Source organism: Crotalus tigris, unplaced genomic scaffold, assembly GCF_016545835.1.
Source record: "Crotalus tigris isolate CLP2741 ecotype Arizona unplaced genomic scaffold, ASM1654583v1 scf7180000020963.25688851:1431469, whole genome shotgun sequence".
Lineage (NCBI taxonomy): Eukaryota > Metazoa > Chordata > Lepidosauria > Squamata > Viperidae > Crotalus > Crotalus tigris.
Window position 1 is genome coordinate 513,566 of NW_024098281.1, and position 26,656 is coordinate 540,221.

At 49.9% G+C, this 26,656-nt stretch overlaps 1 protein-coding gene across 4 annotated transcripts in view; it reads left to right on the plus strand.

The window, feature by feature from the left end:
* LOC120319792 (phospholipid-transporting ATPase ID-like) overlaps positions 1–26,656 on the plus strand; it is a 51,875-nt gene that overhangs the window by 19,356 nt on the left and 5,863 nt on the right. For 3 of the 4 annotated variants that reach the window (XM_039369028.1, XM_039369031.1, XM_039369030.1), the window contains exons 6-24: positions 451–512; positions 4,119–4,191; positions 4,872–4,942; positions 5,089–5,171; positions 6,423–6,581; positions 8,119–8,207; positions 11,235–11,431; positions 12,310–12,518; positions 14,274–14,317; positions 16,160–16,325; positions 16,430–16,618; positions 17,433–17,548; positions 18,375–18,539; positions 19,827–19,938; positions 20,914–21,019; positions 22,000–22,159; positions 22,616–22,799; positions 23,140–23,363; positions 25,474–25,557. In XM_039369028.1, coding sequence (XP_039224962.1) covers positions 451–512; positions 4,119–4,191; positions 4,872–4,942; positions 5,089–5,171; positions 6,423–6,581; positions 8,119–8,207; positions 11,235–11,431; positions 12,310–12,518; positions 14,274–14,317; positions 16,160–16,325; positions 16,430–16,618; positions 17,433–17,548; positions 18,375–18,539; positions 19,827–19,938; positions 20,914–21,019; positions 22,000–22,159; positions 22,616–22,799; positions 23,140–23,363; positions 25,474–25,557 — 2,493 coding nt within the window. Of the gene's footprint in view, positions 1–450; positions 513–4,118; positions 4,192–4,871; positions 4,943–5,088; positions 5,172–6,422; positions 6,582–8,118; positions 8,208–11,234; positions 11,432–12,309; positions 12,519–14,273; positions 14,318–16,159; positions 16,326–16,429; positions 16,619–17,432; positions 17,549–18,374; positions 18,540–19,826; positions 19,939–20,913; positions 21,020–21,999; positions 22,160–22,557; positions 22,800–23,139; positions 23,364–25,473; positions 25,558–26,656 lie in introns of those variants that run through there. The other variant, XM_039369032.1, reaches the window with a different exon arrangement.

Below are 26,656 nucleotides of genomic sequence, written 5' to 3' on the forward strand. Positions count from 1 at the left end.
CTATTCTATTGGCTTTCAAAAGCCAATAGAATAAAAGGGAGTAGCACAGCTAAGGAAAAGGGGGGGAAAATGGCGGACTGCGTTGTTTGGCGACCCCCGTGAAATGATTGTTCGACCCCAAATGGGATCCCGACCCACAGGTTGAGAACCACTGCTTTAGAGCAGCTGCTCTTGGCATCCACCCAAGTCCAGGCTAGGCGAGCAGTAAAGATTTGAGAGGAAGGGCAGTAACTGTTCCAGGGAGGGCACCCCTTCCTGGCATCAGCCGTCCTGCCAGTGAAATCTGCCCACAGCACCCCCACTCCCTGCTTTCAGGGCTCCCGAAATCCCGCCCTCCCCAAAGAAGGTTAAGCAGATGCCAGGTTGGCTTCTTCTGCTGCTTTGGGTTGCAGCCACTCTAGGGCGCCCTCTCTATGGCTTGGCTGATTCTAGTTTTCTTTTCTTTTTCAGAACCGCCACGCAAATGACAAGCAAGTCAACAACCGGCCAGTTAAGGTTCTGATTAATGGCAGGTGAGCATCCTATAGGTCAGGGGTTGGCAACCTTGGCTCTTTTATGACTCGTGGACTTCAACTTCCAGAATTCCTGAGCCAGCATGGCTCAGCTTGGAAACCTCTCCCTTTCCCCTCAGCATGGCTGGCTCAGGAATTCTGGGAGTTGAAGTCCACGAGTCATAAAAGAGCCAAGGTTGCCTACCCCTGGTCGTCCAATGAACAGCTGGCAAGGCCCAGAAGCTCCATAATGAGGTTGGAGGGTTTCCCTGGTGAGGTTTGAGGACCCTTGGGGGGGGGGGGCTAGGGAACTTTCCACAGCCAGAGGAAAGTTGTGTCGAGGATCAAGGCCCTCAGCTGGACCAAGCGTCCTTTCGCCAGTGTGTTTGTCCACCCACTCAGAGGCTGAAGCCGCATCTCTGAACACCACACCTCCCCTCGGTTAAGCTTCTTCAGGTGGCTGAAAGGTGGAGCCCATGTGGGATCAAAGCCACAGATAAACAGAATGCACTTAAATAAGTGTCCCTGCATCAGAGGTGGGGGCTTTTCCTTCTCTGAAGCCAAAGGGCTCCTGGGGAGAAATCTCACTTTGCATTCATGTCACTGACAGAGAATCCGTTAATCAGAAAAAGTGTGAGGCTGGGTAAGGCTCTTGGCTCAGGAGGCTCCTGCCTCACCTGGTGGCCAGCTGGGTGCAACCGGGAAGCTCACACACACCTGGTTCTGAGGGCAAGGACCCCTTCCAATGCTGCTTCCAATTTACAGCCCACCCCTAGATTTCAACCAATGGGAAATCAGGAATTCCTGCTCAGTTCACTTCCATAGCTGGACTCTGCTGTGGGCAGAAGAGCCCCCTTCAGTTGGCCTGAGTCTCCTGCATGTCAGGCAAGGGAAGGCCTCTGAGTTGCAAAAGAGGGCCAGACCCTTTTCCCTTTCCAGATTACATATATACACGGCTTTGTATTTCTTGGTCTCGCCTTTCCTGAGCCTCCTTTGCACCAAACTTTCAAAAGTCCCAACTGTGTTCCTTCTGTATCTTAAGTCTATCTTCTGGAATGTTGGCTATTCCTGCCAGCTTGGTGTCATCTGCAAATCTGATGAGTTCCCCATTTATCCCCTCATCCAAATCATTGATGAAGATGTTGAAGAGCACTGGGCCCAGAATAGAGCCCTGGGGCACCCCACTACACACTTCCCTCCATATAGATGCAGTTCCATTGAGGACCACTCGCTGAGTATGGCCAATCAACCAGCTATGAATCCATCTGGTGGTGATGCTGTCTAACCCACATTTTTCTATCTTATCAAGTAGTAGGTTGTGATCTACTGCTGTGCAAGTTCTGAGGTTTTGCTCGATAAAATATACAGGAAACCAGAAGTTGCCTTTAAGCTTTACGTTTTTATTCAGCTGAACAAAGACAGGCTCCTCTAAAAAAGAGAAGCCCCAAATGACAAGAAATCCTTTTATTATTCTATCTGATTACGTAAGCAATCCACCCAGCAAAGCTGACACACATAAGATAAAGATTTCATCTGTAAGTCTGGCACACTGTAGATAAGAAGGGAGAAAGCAGAAGTAGCTAAAATTGTTCCCTTTGGGGTATTTCCCTAAAGACATTGTACATTCCTGGGTGAGTTAGGACATTGGGTGTTTTCCTTGCTGTCTTTTCATGACCCTGCATCCATGACTCTGCAAATGCCCAAAGACATCAGGGCCATCTGCACATATTCACAATTGATACTTCCTATGCTAGCTCCTAATTCTGGGTCAACACTACTTTATCAAATCCCTTACTGAAGTCCAAGCAAATTATATCCACAGCATTCCTCTGGTCCTCTAATTTTTTCATTTGGTCAAAGAATGCAATAATATTTGTCTGGCATGATCTGTTTTTGACAAACCCATGTTGGCTTTTGGTAATGACTTTGTTTACCTCTAGGTGTTCACTGATTCGTTGTTTGATTATGTTTTCCAAAATCTTCCAGGTATTGAGATCAGGTTGATAGGTCTGTAGTTTCCTGGATCCATTTTTTTTCCTTTTTTGAAGATGGGAACTACATCAGCCCTTTTTCAGTCCTCTGGTAATTCCCCAGTGCTCCAGGATCTTTGAAAGATATAGTTCAGTGGTTCTGAGATCACATCTGCCAGTTCCTTCAGAACCTTGGGGTGTAATCCATCTGGTCCTGGTGATTTGAACTCTAGGGTTGACAGGTGCTCACTTACCATTTTCTTGCCTATCTTAACTTGTGTTTCTAATCTGTTTTTTACAGTACTGTTTTTGATAGGTTGGACTGTTTTTTCCCTTTGTGTAAAGACGGATGCAAAAAATGAGTTAAATAGTTCTGCTTTCTCCCTGTTGCTTGTCACTTTCTTGCCACTTTCTCCCACTAATGGACCAATCATTTCCTTAACTGTTTTCTTGTTTTTTACTTGTTGAAAGAAGCCTTTTTTTGTTATTGTTGACTTTTGTCACAAGCCTTAGTTCATTTTGAGTCTTAGCTTTCTTCATCTTTGCAGACTCAGGCTATTTGCTGATATTCTGCCTTAGTTATGTGCCCTTCTTTCCATTTTTTATATTTGTCCTTTTTGTCTTTCAGTTTATCAGAGAGTTCTTTATGCAGCCATGCTGGTTTCTTTTGAGAGCTGTTATTTTTCTTCTTTGTTGGTATTATGCTAGACTGGGCTTTTATTATCTCACTTTTCAAAATTTTCCAAGCTTCTTGAGTTGTTTTCCCCTTGAGGATTCTCATCCATGGAATCCTTCCCAAGCTCTCTCTAAGTTTATTGAAATTAGCTCTCTTAAAGTCCAAGACTCTAGTTTGACTATGTTTTATTGCTTGTGCTTGCATAATGTTGAATTCAAATATTGCATGATCACTCCCCCTCCCAAGGTTCCTGTGGCTTCAACACCTTCTATCATTTCATCTCTGTTAGTGAGAATTAGGTCCAATCTGACTGATCCCTTCTCTACTTTTTGGGGAGACAAAATTGTCTGCTAGGTTTGTCAGGAATCTGTTTGATCTTCCACTTGGTGCCGAGTTTGACTCCCAGTTGATGCCAGGGTAATTAATGTCCCCCATTACTATTGTGATGTGCTTTCTACATACCTTAGTTAGCTGACTAGCAAAAAGTTCATCTATTTCCTCTGTTTGGTTGGGTGGCCTATAGTATACACCTATGGCAATGTCATTCCCCCCCCCCTTTTATATTGACCCAAATGCATTCGAGATAGTTTTCATCATTGTTGAGCACCAGGAAGAGTTAAAACATTAAAAGTTTTAGAAAACGTTAAAAGCTTTGAATATAAAACATTTAAAAGTTTTTTAAAAAGCAGACCTAGCTTTCGTTGGCTCCTGCCAACATCATCGGTGCAAACAAATCAATATATATATCCCAGCACCTACTGTGACCACTTGCCTAAAACGTTTCAAAATACATCTCAGTTTTCCTGAAATCAGAATCATGAAATCCTCCCAAACTGAAAACCCCAGGAAGCATCTGATGCCAACCAGGCTTCTCGCCAAAGCTGACCCACAGCTGCTCCCCAAAACTCCCCCAAAGAGGAAGGAGGCTTGCTAAGGGATGCCCTTTCCTCTGGTGCTTTTGTAACTGGGATTTTCTTCTAGTTTGAAGGAAGACTTGTGGCTCAACGTTGAAGTGGGAGACATCATCAAGCTGGAGAACAATAATTTTGTGACAGTAAGCGATGGCAGCTCCTCCCCCAACTCCCTCATGCCATGGGTATCCCAGGAGGCTCCTTAGGGACCAGCTCTGTTGCCCTGGGCCAGTCCAGTTGGCATTGACCAAATAAATGCCATCATGGAAGTTGCTCTCTTGGGCAGTCTTTGAAGGAAACCCAGCCTGGACCAGGAGCTTTGGAAATTAACTCGATGTCAGAGAGGCCCTTGAGCCGAGTCAGAGGCAGCCAGGCTTGGTCTGTCTCGCCACCCTGCATCAGCAGCTCTTGGGACACCGATGGTGCAGCATAAGGGTGTTCTTGGATCGGGGGTCCTCTCTGTATCTCCCACCTGCAACCTTTGTGCATGGCCAGAGGGTCCCTCAAAGGCCTTGCGGCACATCCATAGTCCCCAAAAGGGCCACTGGGAGGACAAGCAGCCAGTGCCTGGGCAATCCATTGGCACTGATCCGCCATTGCCCATGTTGCAGAATAACAAAACTCCTGCACTTGGTGCCGTTGGTCAGATGGTGGGGGGGGAATCTAATGGGACTGAGGTCAGCAACCATGAGCCTAATTTGACCTCCGGTTGCCAGGATGAGGGTCCTTTCCCTTGAAAGAGAGACCTCGGCCATGATTTGTGGAGAGAGGGGGCAGCCGACATCCCCTGCCTGCCGTTCTCACTGACTCTTCCCCTTTGCAGGCGGATGTCCTCTTGCTCTGCAGCAGTGAGCCCCACAGCCTGACCTACATTGAGACGACGGAACTGGACGGGTAAGCGTCTGAGCCCGCTCCCTCGCGTTGGGCAGCCTGACCCTCCGTCCTGCCTCCTGAGAATCTTCCCATGATGCCCTTGGTCTGGAGCCTCCCGCCTGTGTGATCTCTGGGTGGTGCATCCTCCCGCCACTCTCTTGTTGCAGGGAAACCAACCTGAAAGTGAAGCAGGCGCTGACCGTCACCGCGGCGCTAGGGGGGGACCTGCAGGCCCTGAGCAGCTTTAATGGTACGTAGGGGAGGGATGCCTGGCCAGCTGGGCAGCACTGGACTTCTGCCACCGGGCTCTGGAGGCCCTTTGACCCTGCCCTTGGAGCCCCAGAGAGAGAGGTTGGGGGCAGCTCTGGGGCAGCTCTTTGATCTGAAGCCCCCTTGGACTCTGGTGTTACCCCACCCACTTTTCCCTGGCAGTTTTTTTCCTTCCTCTCGAGCAGATGGTCCATGAGGACAGCAGAGTTGAGTGGGAGTGGGACCCTGGAAAGTGGGGAGTCAGGACAGGGCCCTTTGGGGGCCTGGGGGAGGACCCTGAGCCACCTGGTAGGGCTGTGATTGGGGTGCTGCCTGCATTAGAGGTTCTCTCCTTGCCTGGCCAGAGAGATGCCAATTCAGAAAGCACAGCCAAGTGAGCATTTTGTGGGGTGCAAAGCTAGAGAGCACCACATCAGGAGTTGTGGTTCCCAATTCCTCAACTTGCATTGCTCCCACCCTGAGGATGTTCTCCCAGCCTTGGTAGGGTGGTTGTGGAGGCCTGCCAGTTGTGGCTTACGTGTTATGGGGTGCGGTTGTCTGAATGCATAGGACCTTGTCTTCACTGCTTTCTGCTTTCTAACTCTAAGTCACCCTGGAGTAATAATACTAATGATAGGCATGCCTGAGAGCAAAGGCTGCAGACGCCTTGCACACCCTCCCTTGCACTAATATATGTGTCCACTACTACCCACCCCTGCACAGTGTGGCCTCCAGTCTGACGAAACCCCCCCCCCTCCAGCTCTGGGCTCTTCCCAACTGTCTCTTTGCCTCCACCCCCCCCACCCCAACTCCCCCCTTCTTTTCACAGATCTTTGCACTCTTTCCTTCTCTTCCTGTTTCTCTTCACTCCTCTGAGGGCCGAGGGGTCCTGGTGTGGCACTCCGGCACGGCAGCACCTCCCAGGGTGGGTATGCTGGCAGGGCCCTCACCCATGGGGTCCACCAGCCCCATGTGGTTGGGGGGCTGGGTCAAGAGGAGAGGGGTCTCAGCCAGAGGAGGACCCCAGTTGTGCATCGCCCCTCCGGAATGCAAGCTCTCTTTTTGGCCTCAGCTGCACTCTGGGGCAGCCTGCCAGAAAAACGGTCAAGGCAGCTGAGGGGAAGGGAGGACCCTGCCTGTGGGGGGGAAGAGGCTGAGGGCATATGGGGGGGGGGGTTGGCCAGGGTGATCTTTGGAAGCAGGGGGGGGGAAGGGGAGGAAGGGCTGAGAATCATCGTCCTTTCTTCTGCAGGGGAAATCCGCTGTGAAGCCCCCAACAACCGGCTGGGCAGGTTCACTGGGACCCTTTTCTTCAAGAAGGAGAAGTTCGCCCTGGACAACGAGCAGCTGCTGCTGAGGGGCTGCATCATCCGCAACACCGACTGGTGCTTCGGGCTGGTCATCTTTGCCGGTGGGTGAGGAAGAACGGCTGGTCCTGGCCAGCCAAAGGCGGCGGGGGGGGGGGGAGGAAGAGGTTGTTCGCAATTCTAGCCCTCATTGAGCTCTGTTCTCTTGGGTCCCTCCCCAATGCAGCCCTTGCTCCCTCCCACCCACTTTGCCCTCTTCCTTGTACTGGAGGGCTGACCACTTCTCAGACAGCTTCCGGAGCAGCACAGCGTGCCTGAAGCCCCCCCCCCAAGCAGCCTGTGGAGGACAGTGGCCTCCTGGCTTCCCTCGTCCCCCAGGCCAGTTGCAGAGCTTTACCCCTGTGTGGGGGTCACCTGAAGGGATCACCCAACGGATCGACTGCTGCTGTGGTTCTGTAATTGATCCTAAAAGTTCTTCACCACTTGGATATCTTCACTGCCCCTTCTGGTTCTTCTATCTGCTGCCATTCGTTTGGCTTTCTTTATACTTGACTTTAGTCCAGTGGTTCTCAACCTTTTTAATGCCGCGGCCCCCAACCGGTTGTAAGTCGAGGACTACTCAACTGGTCGTAAGTCTAGGACTACTCAACTGGTGCAGCACAGTTTGCAGAATGGGACTTTTGGCGGACTCAGCAGGGCAGAAACAGCCTGGACAATTCCTATTGGCTTTTGAAAGCCAATAGAATTAGACTCTATTCAAAAGAATCTATTCTATTGGCTTTCAAAAGCCAATAGAATAAAAGGGAGTAGCACAGCTAAGGAAAAGGGGAAAAAAATGGGGGACTGCGTTGTTTGGCGACCCCCGTGAAATGGTCGTTCGACCCCAAATGGGGTCCCGACCCACAGGTTGAGAACCACTGCTTTAGTCCCATTTTTTTTTGCCTTTAGCTCTTTGATTTTTAGTACCAGAACTTCAAGGTCCTGTTAATGTCAGCATAGGGCAGGTTATGGACATTTCTTCCTCCAGTTTTAAAACCTCGCTCTTCTTCCTCTTCCAATCTAGCTATATACTATATATTCAGTGTATGCCATGAAAGATGCTTGGTGTGACCAGCCTACAAAGGCAACTTGAATTAAAATTTGGAATAAATGAATAGACTGGAGAGTTTTGCTTTGCCTTTTAGCATAACTCAGATCCTGGGTGTATTTTAAGATTCCAACGATCAGTGCTCACGGATCTTTATGGGCACAAATCAACTACTCTGCTACATGAGTGTGCCAAAAGGTGTCCATTCACCCCTCTGCGCCTCACTTCCCTGCAGAGGCCCTCTCTATGCCAGAGCTGGTGCCAGAGGCTCCTGTGTCTCTGGCGCCACAGTTGTGGCACCGCTGCATTCAGTCACCCCATGGCATGCTTCACAAAAGGGAGTCTACGCAGCTCCAGAACCCCTCGCCGGGGTCTTTTTCTTGCCTTCTCCCCCAGAGTAAGCACCGCCCTTCTTCTGCCCTCTTCAAATTCATTTCTCTCCTTTCCATCGTGAGAGGGGAGTCTGGGGACAAGGGGCAAGAGCTCCTGCCTTTCTGGATGCAGAACATTTTGATTCTGAAATTAAAGTAAGCCCACCGTGGTTGGTTCACCAGGGCCGGATACCAAACTGATGCAAAACAGTGGAAAAACCATTCTGAAGCGGACCAGCATCGAGCGTCTCATGAACTACCTAGTCTTGGTGGTGAGTCCTGCTTGTTGGGTTGGGCTTCCTAACTTGGGCTGCCCCAGAGATGGTTGTTCGTCCATCGATTTCGATGAAGACCTTGACATCTTGTGGGTTATGGGCCATCAACGATGTGTCCGTAGGTGGCTAATAAGACCGATGTTAGCACGGAATGTTCTGCCACATACTGAACAAAGAAATGTAGACACTGTTAATTCAGCATTTGCAGCTCTGGCTCGCTTTTCTTGTGCCAAGATAGTCCTTCTGTGTTCATATGTCTGGCAACCCTGGTACACCAAGGAGCGCCATGTCGGTCGATCATGTGCCAGAAATTCCCAAGAGATGGTGTTAATATCCAGGGACTTGAGAGAAGCTTTTAACGTGTCTTTGTATCGCTTCTTTTGTCCCCCGTGTGATCGCTTTCCTTGAGACAGCTCACCATAGAAGAGCTGTTTAGGGATGCGATGATTGGCATCCTTACAACATGGCCTGCCCAGTGCATCTGGGCTGGGTTGTGTCGTTTGTCTGGGTTGTCTGGTAAATGTTGGTCTTCCTCAGCTGGATTGTCTGGTAAATGTTGGTCTTCCTCAGTTCAAATATGCCTGTCTCCCTCTTGGAGATCTCACATGCCAAACAGGGAAGGAGACTTAGCAGAATAAGAGAGTTGGAAGTGGCCCTGGAGGTCTTCTAGTCCAGCCCCCCTGCTCAAGGTTGGTCCAACCCTAGACCATTTCAGACATGAAGTTCTCCACTTATTGGGAATGTTCTCTGAGCTTGGCATTTTCTTGACAGACATTTTATTCCCTCAGTCCATAACCACATCAGTGGGTGGACACAAAGTGAGGTTCGGTATCTCTTTGGATGCAGCAGTTGGTCCTGCCGGCTTTGTGTGATGCGGCTGTTGTTTCTTCTTGATCGCTTTTCCTTAAATGGGGCTGGTTCCCACTTATCTGGTGTTGCTTTAATGGGTGTGTGGTAAGAGATGCCATAGGGATTAATTAAACAGGCAAGTTATAGAAGAATTTGTAACCAAGCTAGGCCACAAAATACTATTAATCAGATTGGAGGAGATCAGTCTGCCTATCAATACCAAACAAAAGAGTTTTAACAGAGTCTCCTTCATACAATATCCTTAATTCCTCATGCCGGCAAAATAATGCTGAGGATCACTGTCAGGGAATTGTGCAGCTGGTGTTCAGATGAAGTCAGAGACACTGACGCAAACTTATAATTTTATATAAATAAATACATTTTACATAAATATTTGCAGCAAACAAGATAATCAGGCAAACAAGATAACCAGGCAAAAATCCTGAGGTAAATCGCAGAGCACAAAAGTGCACACAGAAGAAAAAAAGGGGGGGAACCCCCCCCTCCACACCCACAGCAAGCAATCACAGTGCAGATTGCCTCACACAGCTGCCATCAATCAACCACAATTGTTGTTCTGGCTCACTGCACAACCTTTCACTGCCCTAGCTACTAAATTTAAATACCTTAACAATCATTCAGTGTAGATCAGGGCCCTGCATGGGAAAAGAGATGCCAGATGTTGAAGCTGGCTTTCATGCTGGATACACGAGAGCGCCAAAGGATACCAAAAAGAAGTCACAATTTGCTTCCTTGATTATAGGAAAGCCTTCAATTGCGTTGATCATGCCAAGGTGTGAAGTGTGCTCATAAAAATGGGATTCTCAGAGGGCAGGACAAGAAACAATGGTTGGAAACTGATCAAAGAGAGAAGCAACCTGGAATTAAAGAGAAACTTCCTGACAGTGAGGACAATGAACCAGTGGAACAGCTTGCCCCCAGAAATCGTGGGTGCTCCATCACTGGAGTTTTTAAAGAAGAGGCTGGACAGTCACTTGTGTGAGATAGTATGGGTGTCCTGCTTGAGCAGGGGGCTGGACTAGAAGATCTCCAAGGTCCCTTCCAGTTCTATTCTATTCTGAATTCCTCTCTGTGTTGTGAAATCAAACATGTTTCATTATGTCTTCTACTGACAACTGATGTCCATGCAATCCTTTACCTAGTGGGTGGCTCGTTGGCTGCCAGCTGTGAATGAGGCCGGCTTTGTCTTCTTTGGCTTTTGGCTAAAGGCCTTTGGGTTCGCCTAGGACGGGCTTACCCTGATAGTTTTATTGGATGATGGCAAAAGTGTCTTTTTAGAACCAGGAGCTGAGCCAAGAATTATTGCCACCTATTGTATACATGTATGTATGCATGCATGCATGCATGTACTTATTTATTTACTTATTTGTTTATACATGTATGTATGTATGTATGTGTGCATGCATGCATGCATTGATTGATTGATTGATTCTTTTTAAATTTATCTCCTGCAAATTTCACTATCAAGGAAGGGCTGGGTTCTTTGCCACAAAGATGCCAATGATGAATATGCTTGCTGAGGATGAAGGGGGATATTTATTTTTCCCTGGGGGGGGGAGGATTTTATTTTTCCTTTTTCCACAATTTTTAATATTTTTTCTTCTTTCTAAATATATTTTTGTATTATTCCGTATTTGTTTTATCGGTTTAATATAATTTTGAATAAAACTACTGCACAAGAAAAGTTGCAGCAACATAACCAAAAAAGGTCCAATTATGGAAGCTGCCTGTAAACAGCGACCAAGCTTCATCTGTGTCAGTCCTCTGATATTGCTGGAACTGAAATGTTTGGAACAACACCAAGAATCCACTTGTGCAAATTGATTGGATAGTATCCTGACCCAGCCGGGATGACAGCTGCGTTGTCAGCCAGTGGAGAAAACCATCCCTTGAGGCAGGAAGCACTCTCTGTTGGAGGTCTTCAAAGAGAGACCTTCAGAAGGTCTCTAGTGGATCCATCCCTGAGCAAAAAGGCTGTCCTCTTCTCACCCTTTGATTTGGTGTGACAGACTGGTGTGGCTCAGGCACTCAGAGGGAGGGCTACCTGGTCTGGGCCATGGCCGCCCTGGGTGAAGGTGGTAGGCCTGGTCCCCAGACTGGGAGGTCCTTCTCTGCCACCTAGGCTGCTACCAATTTCTCTCTCTCTCTTGGTAGATCTTTCTCTTTTTGGCCATCATGTGTTTGATCTTGGCCATCGGCAACTGCATCTGGGAATACAACCAAGGCTACCGGTTCCAGGTGTACCTGCCCTGGGAAACGGATGTCAAGTCATCATTTTTCTCTGCATTTCTTGTGTTCTGGTCCTACGTCATCATCCTCAACACGGTGGTGCCCATTTCTCTCTATGTCAGGTAAGATGGCAATTGAGGGGCCAGACCAGCCTCCCCCCACTCAGCTTGGAAGGAGAACCCATGGAGCCTGGTGGTCTGAGCCTGGTGGGGTGGGGGCAATTTCTTTCCTGCTTCTGGAGGTGGTCCTGTCCTGGAAGAGCTGCCATCGTGGTGGGATGTTCTGAGCAGCAGGCTCACTTGGAGGAGCCACCCAGAACCCATGTCCCTTGGATCACTGCCAAAAAGAGGCCTCTCCTGTCACCACAGATTCCTGAGGGGGTGTCCCTGACTTGACTTGGGGAACAGGAGGAGAGAGCCGCCTCCATTCACCAGCCAAGGGGCCTTGTCCCTTCAATACAGGGGACAGTCCCTAAAGGAACCAATGGCACTTCAGCCATGGCCAGCAGTGATCCTTTGCCATCTGTGTGTGGCTTACTGCTCTGTCTAGACCAGTGGTTCTCAACCTGTGGGTCGGGACCCCATTTGGGGGTCGAATGACCATTTCACAGGGGTCGCCAAACAACGCAGTCCGCCATTTTTTCCCCCTTTTCCTTAGCTGTGCTACTCCCTTTTATTCTATTGGCTTTTGAAAGCCAATAGAATAGACTCTCTTGAATAGAGTCTAATTCTATTGGCTTTCAAAAGCCAATAGGAATTGTCCAGGCTGTCTCTGCCCTGCTGAGCCCACCAAAAGTCCCATTCTGCAAACGGTGCTGCACCAGTTGGGTAGTCCTCGACTTACGACCGGTTGGGGATCGTGGCATTAAAAAGGTTGAGAACCACTGGTCTAGACAATGTCACATCAGCTGGCTGAATCATATCACCTTGTCAGGGTGGAAGTGGGCACTGGACACTTTCCTTCCTGCCAGGGACCCAGTGTGTGCCTTTCTTTGCTCCAGTGTTGAGATCATCCGCCTGGGCAACAGCTGCTACATCGACTGGGATCACAAGATGTACTACCCACTCATTGATATGCCTGCCCAGGCCCGCACCACCACCCTCAATGAGGAGCTGGGGCAGATCAGTTACATCTTCTCAGACAAAACAGGGACCCTCACTAAGAACATAATGATCTTCAACAAATGCTGCATCGCTGGGAAACTCTACGGTAAGATGGGGCCAGATGGAGGGGTGTCTTGCTGTATGATGGAAAGATGAAAGCGGGTCAGAGCCAGCCCCCCTTTCCCTGGAGAAAAGGAGGAGACAAGGGAGAGGGGGGTATAATAATAATAACACTTGAACACCATTGGCATTGACAAATTCGCTATTAGTCAATTGCAAAAGGCGGCCTTACTAGGAACTGCTTCCATCCTGCGACGATATCTGTAATACCATCAAACATCCACATCTGCCTATCCCAGGTCCTTGGTAAGAACTCGATAGGTAGACAAAGGGCCAAATCCAGTCTGAATATCTGGCTGACTGTGCGATGATCAATAATAATAATAATAATAATAATAATAATAATAATAATAATAATAATAATAATAATAATAATAATAAAGTTGGAAGGGACCTTGAAGGTCATCAAGTCCAACCCCCGGCTCAGGCAGGTAACCCTACACCATTTCGGACAAATCGCTGTCCAGTCTCTTCTTAAAAACTTCCAGTGTTGGAGCTTTCACTGCTTCTGGAGTCAGGTTGTTCCACTGGTTAATTGTTCTCACTGTCAGGAAGTTTCTCCTTAGTTCTAAGTTGCTTCTCTCCTTGATGAGTTTCCATCCATTGCTTCTTGTCCTGCCTTCAGGCACTTTGGAGAATAGCCTCTTTTCTTTGTGGCAACCCCTGAGATATTGGAAGACTGCTATCATGTCACCTGTAGTCCTTCTTTTCACTAGACTAAACATACCCAATTCCAGCAACCGTTCCTTATGTTTTAGCCTCCAGTCCCCTAATCATCTTTGTTGCTCTTCTCTGTACTCTTTCTAGAATCTCAATATCTTTTTTACATCGCGGTGACCAAAACTGGATGCAGTATTCCAAGTGTGGCCTTACCAAGGCATTGTAAAGTGGTATTAACACTTCACGTGATCTTGATTCTATCCCTCTGTTAATGCAGCCTAGCACTGTGTTGGCTTTTTTGACAGCTGCAGCACACTTCTGGTTCATATTTAAATGATTGTCCACTAGGATTCTGAGGTCCCTCTCACAGTTACTACTATTGAGCAAAGGTACCCCCTATCCTATACCTGTACATTTGGTTTTTCTTGCCTAGATATAGAACCTTGCTTTTTTCGCCCTTGAATTTCATTTTGTTAGATAGTGCCCAGTGTTCAAGTCTGTCCAGATCCTTCTGTATCCCAAGCCTGTCTTTTGGAGTGTTGGCTATTCCTGCCAGCTTGGTGTCATCTGCAAATCTGATGAGTTCCCCATCTATCCCCTCATCCAAATCATTGATGAAGATGTTGAAGAGCACTGGGCCCAGAACTGTTCCCCGGCACTTTTGGCTCTCTGGCCCCCAAATCACTTTCAGATAAGGGGTGAAGGCCCTTTGCAAGAGATAGAAAACGGCAAGCAGGCATTCTAGTCATGAGACTCATTATTCTGGAGGCACAGTCAGACCCCCCCCCCAATACCTCTGTCTCTGTCTAAAAGAGGCCCAAGGTGGCCAAGAGGTGGACACAGCAATTTGGGGAAGGTCTCACTCTGACTGTAGTGTGTGCTTAGCATGAGGGTCGAGTGTGGTGTGTCCATGGGTGGTTTGGTCCTGAGCATCCCTCTGTCTTGACATTCTTGGTGATGAGAGCCAAGGTTTGGAATTTCAGAACAGAAAGGGAGGAACAGGAGCCCCCCCCCCATGTCCCCTGGAGCACAGAGGCCCTGGTTGTCCTTCAAAGCCGGTCTGTGTTTTTCTCTCCCACAGGAGATATTCTGGATTCAGATGGATTCCTGGTGGAGGATTATGAGGTAAGGGACGCTTCACCAATCCTCTTTTGAAACGAGGCTGGTTGTGTCCCAGCAGCGGTGGCCTCTAGGCTGCCATCCAGGCTTAAGGGAGAAGACCAAGTCTGGGGCAAGGAGAACTCAGCTCTCCTGTATTTTGCAGTAACCTTGTTCCCAGGCTATCTGCTCTTCTGCACAGCAGCCCTTGAGTGCCATCGCTGAAGGTGGAGGTCTTCAGCGATGCCTCACCCGCTTCCAGTTCCCCCAACGCTACCTCAGCATCGGGACCAAAAGGGCATCTGTCCACAGGACCAGGGTGGGGTGAGGGAGGCAAGAGCTGGGGAAGCCCCTGTGGCAGTGGTGGTGAACCTATGGCACGAATGCCAAACGCGGCACTCAGAACCCTCTGTGTGGGCATGTGCGCCATCGCCCCAGCCCTAGGCCTTCAGCTGGATTTTATAAAACCTTTTTGCTTTAAGCCTCCGCCGCCATGTGCAAAAAAAAAAAGGTTCAATCAATCAGTCAATTTCAACTTCTCGGGGGAAAAAAAGATCATGCAAAGTTGGAATGGATTGATTGAACCTTTTAGTCCCACCCAGTCTGCTGTTACCACCGCAGCCACGCCCACTCAATGGGCCACATCCAGCCAATGGGCCACACCCATCCGGCACCTGATGATGCATAAGTGGGTTTTGGGTTGCAGTTTGGGCACTCGGTCTCTAAAAGGTTCGCCATCACTGCCCTATGGTGCCATTTGCTGATAGCAAGATGCACAGGTCTCCTGATGTCCACTTCCTTCCCACTCTGGATGACCAGGGGACAGTGGCGAAGAGAGGCTTGGCCACCTTCCTGTCCAGTTGGGCTGTTTTTGGACAGGAGCCTAGTGGTCTTGTAGAGCTTTTTTACCGTCCCTTGGAGTAGAAGGGAAACTGGCACAAGTCTGATCAATTTGCCTCCAGCTGAGCTCCCCACATCTTATATCACTGAAGAGGCTGGCAGCAAGTGGACCTTAAGAACCCCCCCTTCACAACACTCAGGTGGGCTGTTGTCCACTAGGGACAAATGCAGATTCCCCCCTTACCTGCAGCTGAGATCAGCCTCTACAGCAGTGGTTCTCAACCTGTGGGTCGGGATCCCATTTGGGGTCGAACGACCATTTCACGGGGATCGCCAAACAACGCAGTCTGCCTTTTTTCCCCCCTTGTCCTTAGCTGTGCTACTCCCTTTTATTCTATTGGCTCTTGAAAGCCAATAGAATAGACTCTCTTGAATAGAGTCTAATTCTATTGGCTTTCAAAAGCCAATAGGAATTGTCCAGGCTGTCTCTGCCCTGCTGAGCCCACCAAAAGTCCCATTCTGCAAATGGTGCTGCACCAGTTGAGTAGTCCTCGACTTACGACCGGTTGAGTAGTCCTCGACTTATGACCGGTTGGGGGTCGCGGCATTAAAAAGATTGAGAACCACTGCTCTACAGGAACCAGGGGCTGGGTGCGAAAGGAGAGAGGTAGCCCAGGAAGGCCTTTGCAAGGGAGGCAGCTGGGGATGAAATTGCATGGAGGAAACTTACCAGGCACCAGAGGCCCTCTCCAGGAAAATGCCACCCTCCGCCCCCCGGCCATCAGAAGCTGGACCCATAACTTTTGACCCAGAGGAAGACACAATGGATGAGGCCAGGGAGGGTTGAGGGTAGCGTTAGTGTTGGCATCTCCTCAGGAAGCAATGTGATGGGGGTCTTCATGGTGAGTCAAGCAGTATGTATTCAGGAGCCCTAAACTTAGCTTTACCTCCTGCTATGTGGGCTGGCTGGTGTCCAGAGAATGTCCAGCTCAGAGCAAATGAGGTTGACCCTCCTCGTTTCCTCCACAGGCAATAGACAAAGTTGACTTTTCATGGAACCCTTTGGCCGACCCAAAGTTTGTCTTCTATGACCACAGACTGGTCAGAGCGGTGAAGGCCAGGGATGAGTCCACACACAGGTTCTTCCGCCTCCTTTCCCTCTGCCACACGGTGATGCCAGAAGAAACAAAGGAGGGTGAGGTTGCGCCCCAGGGCAGAGCTGGCAGGGGAGGACACGGTGGCTGGGGGGGGGAGGGGGCTCATGCTTGCAAAACAACCAGCACCTTTCCTCGCCCGCAGGCACGCTGGTGTACCAAGCCCAGTCCCCAGACGAGGGGGCCCTGGTGACTGCAGCCCGAAACTTCGGCTTCGTGTTTCGTGCCCGCACCCCCACGACCATCACTGTGGTGGAAATGGGGGAAACCGTGGTTTACGAGCTGCTGGCCATTCTGGACTTCAACAATGTGCGCAAAAGGATGTCCGTCATTGGTGTGTCTCTCTTCCTTCCCACTCTGCACACGTGTTGCTCAAGCTCTCCTCCTGCCCAGAGCTTGTCTTGTGTCACAGCAGAAATTGTCATTCTGCACAACCCCAAGGCCTTGCTGGCTTCCCTGGTTTGATGCGCAAGTGGGGTCCTTGGTGTTCTTTGAGCTTGGTCTTTTTCTTGCAGATGTTTCGTTGCCAAACCAGGTAGCATCATCAGGGCTGAATTTATTGCCTAGCTGGGTAATGAAATGTCTGTAAGAAAACAACCAAGGTCAGAGAATACCAAATACCCTGTGGTGGTGGTGGTCATCATTGTCCTCCTTCTCTTCCCTCTCCTCCTCCTCTCACCGTCCCTTCTAGCACTGATGATGTGATGGGTAATGAAACTTCTCTAAGAAAACAACCAAGCTCAGAGAGCACCAGGGACTCCACAATTCTCCTCCTCCTCCTCCTCCTCTTCTCCACTAGCCCCCTCCCTTCTAGCACTGATGACGTTACCTAGTTGGGTCATGAAAAGTCTGCAAGGCAACCCCCAAGCTCAGAGAGCACCACAGCTCAATCCTGAACTACAGATAATTCTCTTTTATCAGTGATGTTGTGCTAGTGTAATTATTGAGGAACGATTCAGACAAACCGTCAGCAGTGCAGAAGGACTGTCACCTTTCAGACAGGCTACCTGGGGCACGTTTGGTGATTTGCAGGAGGAACGCCAGAGGGGAGGGAAGAGAGATGAGGAGGGGGGGGCTTCCGGTTTGGGTCTTTTTCTGAGCTCCACCTGCTGCAGTCTCACCTTCTGCCCTTCCTGCCTTGTTCCCAGTGCGAAACCCGAGAGGTGAGCTGACTCTGTACTGCAAAGGGGCCGACACCATCCTGTACAAGCTCCTCCATCCCTCCTGCAAAGAACTGGAAGAAGAGACTACCGAGCACCTGGATGTAGGTGCCCCCTGTCCCAGTGGAGACACAGCTGGGGGGCTGCCCTCCTGTTTCTTCCAAATGCAGGCAGGAGCCTGGCTTGCTGGCTTGCCACCTGCTTTCTGGCCCCACGGATCCCTCAGCTGTGCTGCTTCCTCCAAGCTGATACAAAGCTGTGTACCCCCTGCCCCCCAGGCCTTCTCAATGCCAGGAAGAGAGCTGGCCACAGAAGTGAGAAGGCAGCTGAGCTGCACAGTTGCTGACTGGCCTCCCTCTGAAAGCCCAGGGCAGGGGTAGGCAACCTTGGCTCTTTTATGACTCAATGGAGTTGAATTCTGGGAGTTGAAATCCATGAGTCATAAAAGAGCCAAGGTTGCCTACCCCTGGCCCAGGGCATCTAGTCCAGCCTTCTGCTTAGGCCTGGGTCCCCCAGAGCACATCTGATGGGAGACCTCAAGTGTTTCATGTGGCAGCTGCTGGGATTCCGTCTGGGTTGATTTCCCTGGTTGCACAGAATCCTGCTCTTCGGAGCCATAGAGATCAAACCCGCTCCCTCATCTTCATCATGAACCCATCAGGACTGTACCTTTCCAGGCTGTGGGGCAAAGGGCTCCCAGAGGAGCAGCCGTCATGCCCCAAGGCTGCCCCTTTGGCACAACCGCCGGGCAGGGCCCGGCTCAAACTCCTGGAGTTCGGCTCTGCGGTTTTGCACCCAGAGGTGCTCCTGATCTGTGTCCTCCCTCGCCACAGGCTGGATGTGGGGCAGCAGCTCCCAGCCCCTGGGAACAGGGCGTGTGACAGGCCCTCTGTGAGTGGCTTGGCACTCAGACCCTGCTGTCTTCCCTAGGAGTTTGCTGGGGAAGGTTTGCGGACTTTGGTGGTGGCTTACCGAGACCTGGAGGAGTCCTACTTTGAGAGGTGGCGGAAGCGTCACCACAAGGCGAGCACCAGTTTGCAGGACCGAGAGGGAAAGCTGTCCCAGCTGTATGAGGAGATCGAGAGAGACCTGCAGGTAGGCTCCCGGCAAGAGGTGGTAGGCAAGTGGCACAGTGGCAGCCGTTGCCTTTCTTCACTCACCCCATCCACCAGCCCTAGCAAATGTCAGTCGGGCACCACTTGCTGCTGCTCTGGGGGGGGGGGGAGTCCTCCGATGCTCTTGAGGCAGCCAGCACCTTGTGGCACCAGGTTCTGCTGAAAGGTTTGGTGGTCAAGGAATTTCTCCTTCAGTGCTCTTCTTGAGAACTCTGCCAGACAGCTAAAAAGTATAATTACACAATCAAACACACATGCACACACAGTTACATAGAGAGAAAGAGAGAGAAAGAAAGAAAGAGAGATCTTCAGCTGTAACATGGTAAATTACAGGCAGATTCCCCAGAACTTGATCCAGCTTGGATGACCCTAGAACAGTGATGGCAAACCTCTCACTGGAGGATTGTGCCCCCTTCGTCCCTCCGTGATTTTTTTCCTCCGTATGGGCTCCTCCGTCCTTCCTTCGCTGAGCAGCTGGTGATGGGGTCCTTCCTCGTTCTGTCCCAGCCACCTCAACACCTTCCCTGCTTATCTCACCATCACCCATCCATTCTGGTCTGTTTAACACATACTTCTTAGATTCCACCACGTGAAACTGACATGCCCAACACTTGCTCCCATACAATGGTCTCGTGCACAATTTTAGAGAAATGGGCCTTCCTTGCAGGTGCCAGCCATCCCCTTTCTACCAGCACTTGTATGCCTTAAAACGTCTAATTTAGGAGTTCCCTTGCAAGTGAAGATGTATTGCCCAGATCCCATCAACCTGGAGGTGTTTTTTCACCCTGCCCTGCTCAGAACTGTTGTCCTTTCCTTCTGGGGCACAGCGTGGGCCTTGATGTTTTTATGCTGGCCAATCGCTCTGGGTGCTGCAGACGTTCTGGCCTGCAAGCCTCTTAAAATGTTCCGCTTTCCCAAAGCTACCTGGCATTACAAGGGATTTTTTTTTTCATTGCCTGCCTGCAGTACAATACCCAAAAAATTACAGGAAGGCCACAGATCCAGTGACAGTTCACTTGAGAAATGCCAGCCTATTCTGGCCCCTGATTTGATGACTCCCTCTGCCCAGTTTGTCCTGCCCTTTCCCCAATACACAAACACCTAGCATGAACGCTGAGTGGCTAGCCTTGCAACAGGTGGCTCTCCGGAGCGGGCACCAGGGGCTTGAGAGGCTGGGCCAGGATTATGGCAGGCAAACAATGCTTGCAGCAGGTTGGCAGAGACATCCCACCTGCACCTCTTGGCTCACCCTTCCTTCTCTCCCTAGCTCCTTGGGGCCACCGCCGTGGAGGACAAGCTGCAGGAAGGGGTCCCCCAGACCATTGAGATCCTGGGAAGGGCAAATATTAAAATCTGGGTGCTCACCGGTGACAAGCAAGGTACCGGCTGGGGAAAGGGGTGGGAGGCTGAGGCCCAAACCCTGAGAGAACCAAGTGGCACCCCAGAACTACCATGGGGGGCTTTCAGGGCATCTGCACCTCCCTGCTGGTCTTTTGTTGTGACAAGGAGGGTCCTGCTCCCACACCAGTGCCAGGTGGAGCATCTCTTCCTTGCTTCAGAGCCACTGCTTCCCAGCAAGGCTCCTGGGCAGACGCAACATATTTTCGGGGTCTTTCCTGTTGATGGGAGGGGAGGCAAGAAGGCTGCCGTGCCCTGCATGGGCGACCGAGAAGTCTTCCTGCTTCCAGAAGCAGAGAGAGACAGGGCCAGCCAGCTTTTCAAGCAAATTTCTGGTCTGCTGGGAGCCAGGCTCAGGAGAGGAGCATGGAAGGAGGCGGGGGGGGGTAGGGTGGAGTGGGGGGGGGGGAGAAAGCAGGAAAGTCGCCTAGTCTTTGAGGAACAGCCAAAAGTAGAAGAACATGGGTTCTACACGTGGGCAAGAAAAATAGACGGTGGGGCAGAGAGAAGTGCACAACCCGGAGGTAGCGGAGTCCAGGGAGGCTAGCAAAGAATTAAGATTATTCAGCCACAGAAGATCCATCTGTTGGGATGATGGGTTTAGTCCAGGGTTAGGCAACCTTGGCTCTTTTATGACTCGTGGACTTCAACTCCCAGAATTCCTGAGTCAGCCATGCTGAGGGGAAAGGGAGAGGTTTCCAAGCTGAGCCATGCTGGCTCAGGGATTCTGGGAGTTGAAGTCTATGAGTCATAAAAGAGCCAAGGTTGCCTACCCCTGGTTTAGTCCTTTGGCTGGCGTGCCAATTTCCCGGGTGCGGGGCTGGGGCCCCCTCCTCTCCCAGCCCCATATAGAAAGACAACTGGGGACCAGAGGAGAGAGCTGGGGGAAAGAAGGGGGTCTTTCTCCTTCCTGAAAATAATGGACCTGGTTTGTGTGTGTGTGTGTGTTTTTCCAGAGACCGCAGTGAACATCGGCTATTCCTGCAACATGCTGTACGATGCCATGAAGGACATCTTCTTCATTCATGGCGACAGCTGGGAAGAAGTGGAGCAGCAGCTCAGGTGAAAGAGAGAGCGAGAGCTCTCCCCCCCCCCGTTCTGCTGCTCCTTCTTTCCCATGCCCATCTGGGGTGGGGGCAGCTGTTCTGAGTGGGGAGAACAGCTAGCAGAGAAAGAGGAGACGGTTCTCCTGGTGAGAACCTTCTCCATCCAATTCCTGGAGGGCCTCAGGCTCTCTGCCATCTCATTGGGCATGCCAGCTGTGATCAAAGGTGGATCTCTCCGAGGGGGGGGAGACCACTCCCTCCTCGCTTGCCCTTCCCGGACTCATCTTGGAGGTCTGAAGGAATGCTTCTTAGGACTCCCAGACAGGAAGAGGTCCTCTCATTGATCCACCCTGTTTCTGGGTTGCCCCTCCCCATCTCCAAAGCGTGTGGGTAGGTGAGTGGCTGGGCCACCATATCAACCTCCCAGACTCTGCCTCCGTACAACCTGCTTTTCTGGGCTCATTCAGCACAGTCAGATGCAAAGTTTTGGGTGGTGTTAACGGCCATCCATCGCTGGGTCTTCCTGTGATGACTGTGTCAACCCAGTCATCTCTCAAGGGGGAGGCAGTGGGATCAGCCAAGTATCCTGGCAGAGGCTGCTCCTCAATTGGTTGGCTCATTCAGACCTTTTCCTCTTAGGTTTCTCTGACTTGGGGCCATTTAGTGGCTTAGGCAATTTGGAACCAGCTTCCCCCCCCAGAGCAAATACATCTTAATGATAACAAGACTAGTAATAAGAGTGGACCATCAAGGCAGCAGTGGCTCCATTCACAACTCAATGGGGACATGGTTTGGGCTGGAAAGGGGCACTGGTTGGGTCACGGTGCAATGTGCCTGGTGGCCCCCTCCCCTCAAGCCTTGTCAAGGGCACAATCGTTTCTGGGGGGGGGGTCATTCTCCCGGCTCCCATATGCCCTTGGCATCAAGGGGCACCCTGCATGGACTGTCCCTTCTCGCTTCATGTCCACGGGTTTCCCCATGTAGATTCTTTTTCAGGACAGCCAAGGACAGGATGCAAGCAGACCTCGATGTACAGACAGAAGAGCTTGAAGTCAAGAGGTCAACCTCCAGCTTCTGGAACAAAGAGCCTGGAGGCTTCTGGAACAAAGAGCCCGCCAGTGGAGACTACGGCCTGATCATTAATGGACACAGTTTGGTAAGGTGGCGCCTGAGCTGGGCCCCTTCTGCAACAGACCAGGGGGCAAACTGGCATCCGCAGCCCTCCCAGCACTTGGCCAACAAGGGCGAAGCAGTGGGAACTGGCAGGAACGCCATGCCCTTTCCCTGAGACCAGGTTGGTCCTGATCCTGGTCCCGATCCAGTCACATGGCACTGGCTGCGCTCCAGGTGGGGTGTTACTGCTGGGGATTCACGGGCTTTCGTTTTGGCAACCACTGTAGGTTTTTAACGTGCTACGAGGAGAGTAGCCATATAAACTGATTTAATAAATAAAGAAGTGCCACTTCAGGACAGACAAAGGGCTGGTCCTCAGGGAGGTGGAAGGGACTGGCACCTCAGTCAACCCAGGACCATTGGCCTTTTTCTTTCCTCCAGCCTTGGGAGAAGGGCCCTCCTCTCTTGCATACTCACGCACCCACTCTGCCCCTGGCAGGCCTACGCGCTGGAGGGGGAGCTGGCAGAATTGCTGGTGAACACGGCCTGCCTGTGCAAAACGGTGATCTGCTGCCGGGTGACTCCGCTGCAGAAGGCCCAGGTGGTCGATTTGGTGAAGAAGTACAAGAAAGCCGTCACCCTGGCCATCGGAGATGGCGCCAACGACGTCGGCATGATCAAAAGTGAGTGTGGCAGGCCGCTCAGTTCTCAGCTAGGCCCAGGGGAGAAGCTGCAGAAGCAGAGGGACTCCAGGCATGACAAGCCAGGCCAAGGGGCGTGGAACAGAAAGCAAATCCAGCAGGTGGCCGTGGCTCCCGTGGCTGGCCCTCTCTCTGATTTTGGAAGCCCAGGAGAGCCTTGGCCTTGGATAAGGTCTCTGTCCGAGTCTTCCTGTTTTTCCTGTGCCCCATCTCTCTGGGCTCGGGAGGCCAAGCACAGCAGCTGTGGGACACATGGATCAGGCACCCACCAGCTTCTCCTGGTCCTGCTCCCTGCTGAGGGCCTTCCTGTTTGGTCTTCTAGCTGCCCACATTGGCGTTGGTATCAGCGGCCAGGAGGGGATGCAGGCAGTGATGTCCAGTGACTTCTCCTTCGCCCAGTTCCGCTACCTGCAGCGGCTGCTGCTGGTCCACGGCCGGTGGTCGTACATCCGCATGTGCAAGTTCTTGTCTTACTTCTTCTACAAAAACTTTGCCTTCACGCTGGTGCACTTCTGGTTTGGCTTCTTCTCCGGCTTCTCCGCCCAGGTACTCGCCTCTGATAAGCCCAGGCTTCCACCTCAGAGGTATCTAACTGGGGAGGGTAAGGGGGTGGGGGCAGAGCATTTCCATGGCCTGCTCCAGCTAATGGCCTGTGGTCAGTGCCCAGCAAGATTAGGCATCTTTTTTCCTTTCAGACGAGTGGCAATTTGGTTTCAGGAGCCAGCTGATTGATTAATGGCCATGAGCCCTTTGCCAGGACAGTGGGCAATGCAAGAACTACACTCGTCTGCAGAGAGAAAACCAGTTCGGTTTTCAACCTTAGGAAGTTGCTATCCAACTTCTCAGTCACGCAGATGGAGAACCCACAATTTTTGTAGTTACCGTCACCCAGAAATTTACCATTCAGAGGTTTTTCCCTACATTGAAATGAAATCCAAGTAATTGTAACTTATGCTCATAATTTCTGGTCCTGGATTCTGTCGCCATGGAAAATCATCCATGCATGTAGCTTCTCTGTGTGGACCAGGCAACGCTCCATCTCACATGTATGTGCCCTTGGCCAGTGTGGGGACCGGGACACTAACCACACAGCTTGGCTTTGCACAGCACACAACACACACTGCAGAGAGAAAGGAAGTAATCGGTGGAAAGGAAGCAATTTTACTGTAATAATCCTTGACTTACAACCATTATTGAGCCCAGAATTATGGCTATAAGTCATTGTGGTTATAAGTCAAGGCATCACATGACCGCATCAGATTTTTCAACATTTTTTGTGGTGGTTGTTAAGTAAATTTTCCCAAATGAATGTTTTTGTACTGGAAACTATAAGCAAATGCCAGAATTGGCAAAAAAAAAAAAAAGGTGCAAATGCTACAAACAATCATAAAGACGAGATGTTTGCCAAGCACTCAAAATGTGATCATATGACCGCAGGGATGCGTGTAACTCTGTGTAGCCATTGTAACTTCAAAAACAGGTCATAAGTAGCTCTGGCTAGGGCCACCGTAAGTTCAAACAGTTGTTAAGCAACCAATTGTAAGTCGAGGACTATCTGTACACACATATCCCTCTTGTACACTGGCTTGATTAAGGGTGTTGCTTGGACACAGCTGATCAGCGGCTGCTGCAGTCGCCTTCCCTTAGCCAAGCCAGCCTCATAGAATCACTTTAGACCAGGGGTAGGCAACCTTGGCTCTTTTATGACTCGTGGCCTTCAACTCCCAGAATTCCTGAGCCAGCCACGCTGAGCGGAAAGGGAGAGGTGTCCAAGCTGAGCCATGCTGGCTCAGGAATTCTGGGAGTTGAAGTCCACGAGTCATAGCCAAGGTTGCCTACTCCTGCTTTAGACAGACAAGGCCAACAGACAGACAGACAGACAGACATACTCATCGCCCTACTGCCTTATAGAGAAAGCTGCATTCTGCTTTCTTCCCAGCCCCTTCGTCCCTCCTTCAAAGTTTGTCTTCTGCATTGATTCTCATTCATTCCCTCTTAATGTCCAAACCAGACACACATATCCCATATTAATTAATTAATTGATTGATTGATTAATTCATTCATTCATGCTCTTTATTGTTCTTTTCCCTTATATTCCAAGTCACCATCTTCCGTCTGTGGGCCCATAGAGCTTGACCTCTGCTCCCAGTTGTGGCTTTGGTCAACTAAGTCAACTCTCGCATCGTATTTTCAGTAAAGACAAAAAGGGTAACTAAGTGACCAGAATTCCCTGGAGGGATATTCAGTAAGGACAGGATTGGTAGGTGTGTATGCTCACACCGTTCTAAGGCAAACCAGGTTCTCTGCTGCAGAGTCAACCTTGCGAGCCAACACAACAGTTGCTCATTTACAAAGAAGGCTATGTAGTATATACTGTCCCACAGCCAGAATGCAAAGAATTGTCCTGAGGATAGAATGGGGAGAAGAGCAGGATATTAGAGTCACCTCTAGGCAAGATGAGTGTTATAAAAATTTAATAAATAAATTATATCCCTCTTTGACAAAGGCAGGACACCACATCTAAGCAACAGGAACCCAGAAAGAAATACGGGCATCCCTTCTCTATCCACGGATCTCCAGATTGTAGGTTTGGTACCATTCCACTTTCCTGTCTCATGTCCTTCCCTCTTTCCCCATCCCCCTTCTTTCCCTGCAGACTGTGTACGATGAATGGTTCATCACCCTTTACAACATGGTATACACCTGTTTGCCAGTGCTTGGAATGAGCCTCTTTGACCAGGTAAGACTCACTCATGGTGCTTTTGCAAGGTTTCAGTCCATGAAACTGAAGGAAAAGCAATAGAAAAAGAAGACTCCCTCACTGGGCCCTTTTTCATGACACAATCTCGTTTACAGATTATAGCAGATATCTTTAACATTATTTTCTGAGCCCAATAAGTCCTAAATTTCTCTCCAATGATCCACTAATACACTTGTTTCTTTGTGGTGTCTTCTAGTGACCAGCCTTCAAAGTCACCCTATCAGTTATCTATCTATCTATCTATCTATCTATCTATCTATCTATCTATCTATCTATCTATCTATCTATCTCAAAGTCACTCTATCAGATCTATATCTATCTATCTATCTATCTATCTATCTATCTATCTCAAAGTCACTCTATCAGATCTATATCTATCTATCTATCTATCTATCTATCTATCTATCTATCTATCTATCTATCTATCTATCTATCTATCTATCTATCTATCTATCTATCTACCCATCCATCATCTCTCTCTCCCCCTACTTCCCTACCTACCTACCTGTCTGTCTATCTATCTATCTACTAAATAAATATGGAAAGTTTCTCATGGTAAGGATTCTTAATTCATTAATTAATGAATTAATGCCAAAGTCTTAACTGAAGTCCATCTGGACTCTTATTCCACTTTTTAAAATCAGCACTCTATATTCCCCCCAAAATAAACTCCGGTGTCGTATCCTTTCCTAAACAGGCCATCTCATGATCCAGCTGCACTTGTCTATTTCCACTTAGTCTTAACTTCCCGTCTTTTTGGAAAGCCTATAGAGAGGAGGGCTGGGAATCAACCCCAGAGGAAACAGATTATCTGGGACTTTTTCAGGCCCAGTATTAGATGAAACAATATTGGTCGCTCTGCTAATGACCCCTATTGGAAGTAAACCACTGCTGGTCTTTTGAGATCTCAGCAGCATGTTATAATATCAACATGGGATCTTAGCAGGCTTCGTGCAAGGATTGGTGATCTGGGGAATGGAGTAATCCAATCCTGTGTGGGGTGCCACAGACCTTCTCCCCCGTTGTATTTAGCATCTATGTGAAACTCCTGGCAGAGAAAGCCTTCAGTTCCAAAGGC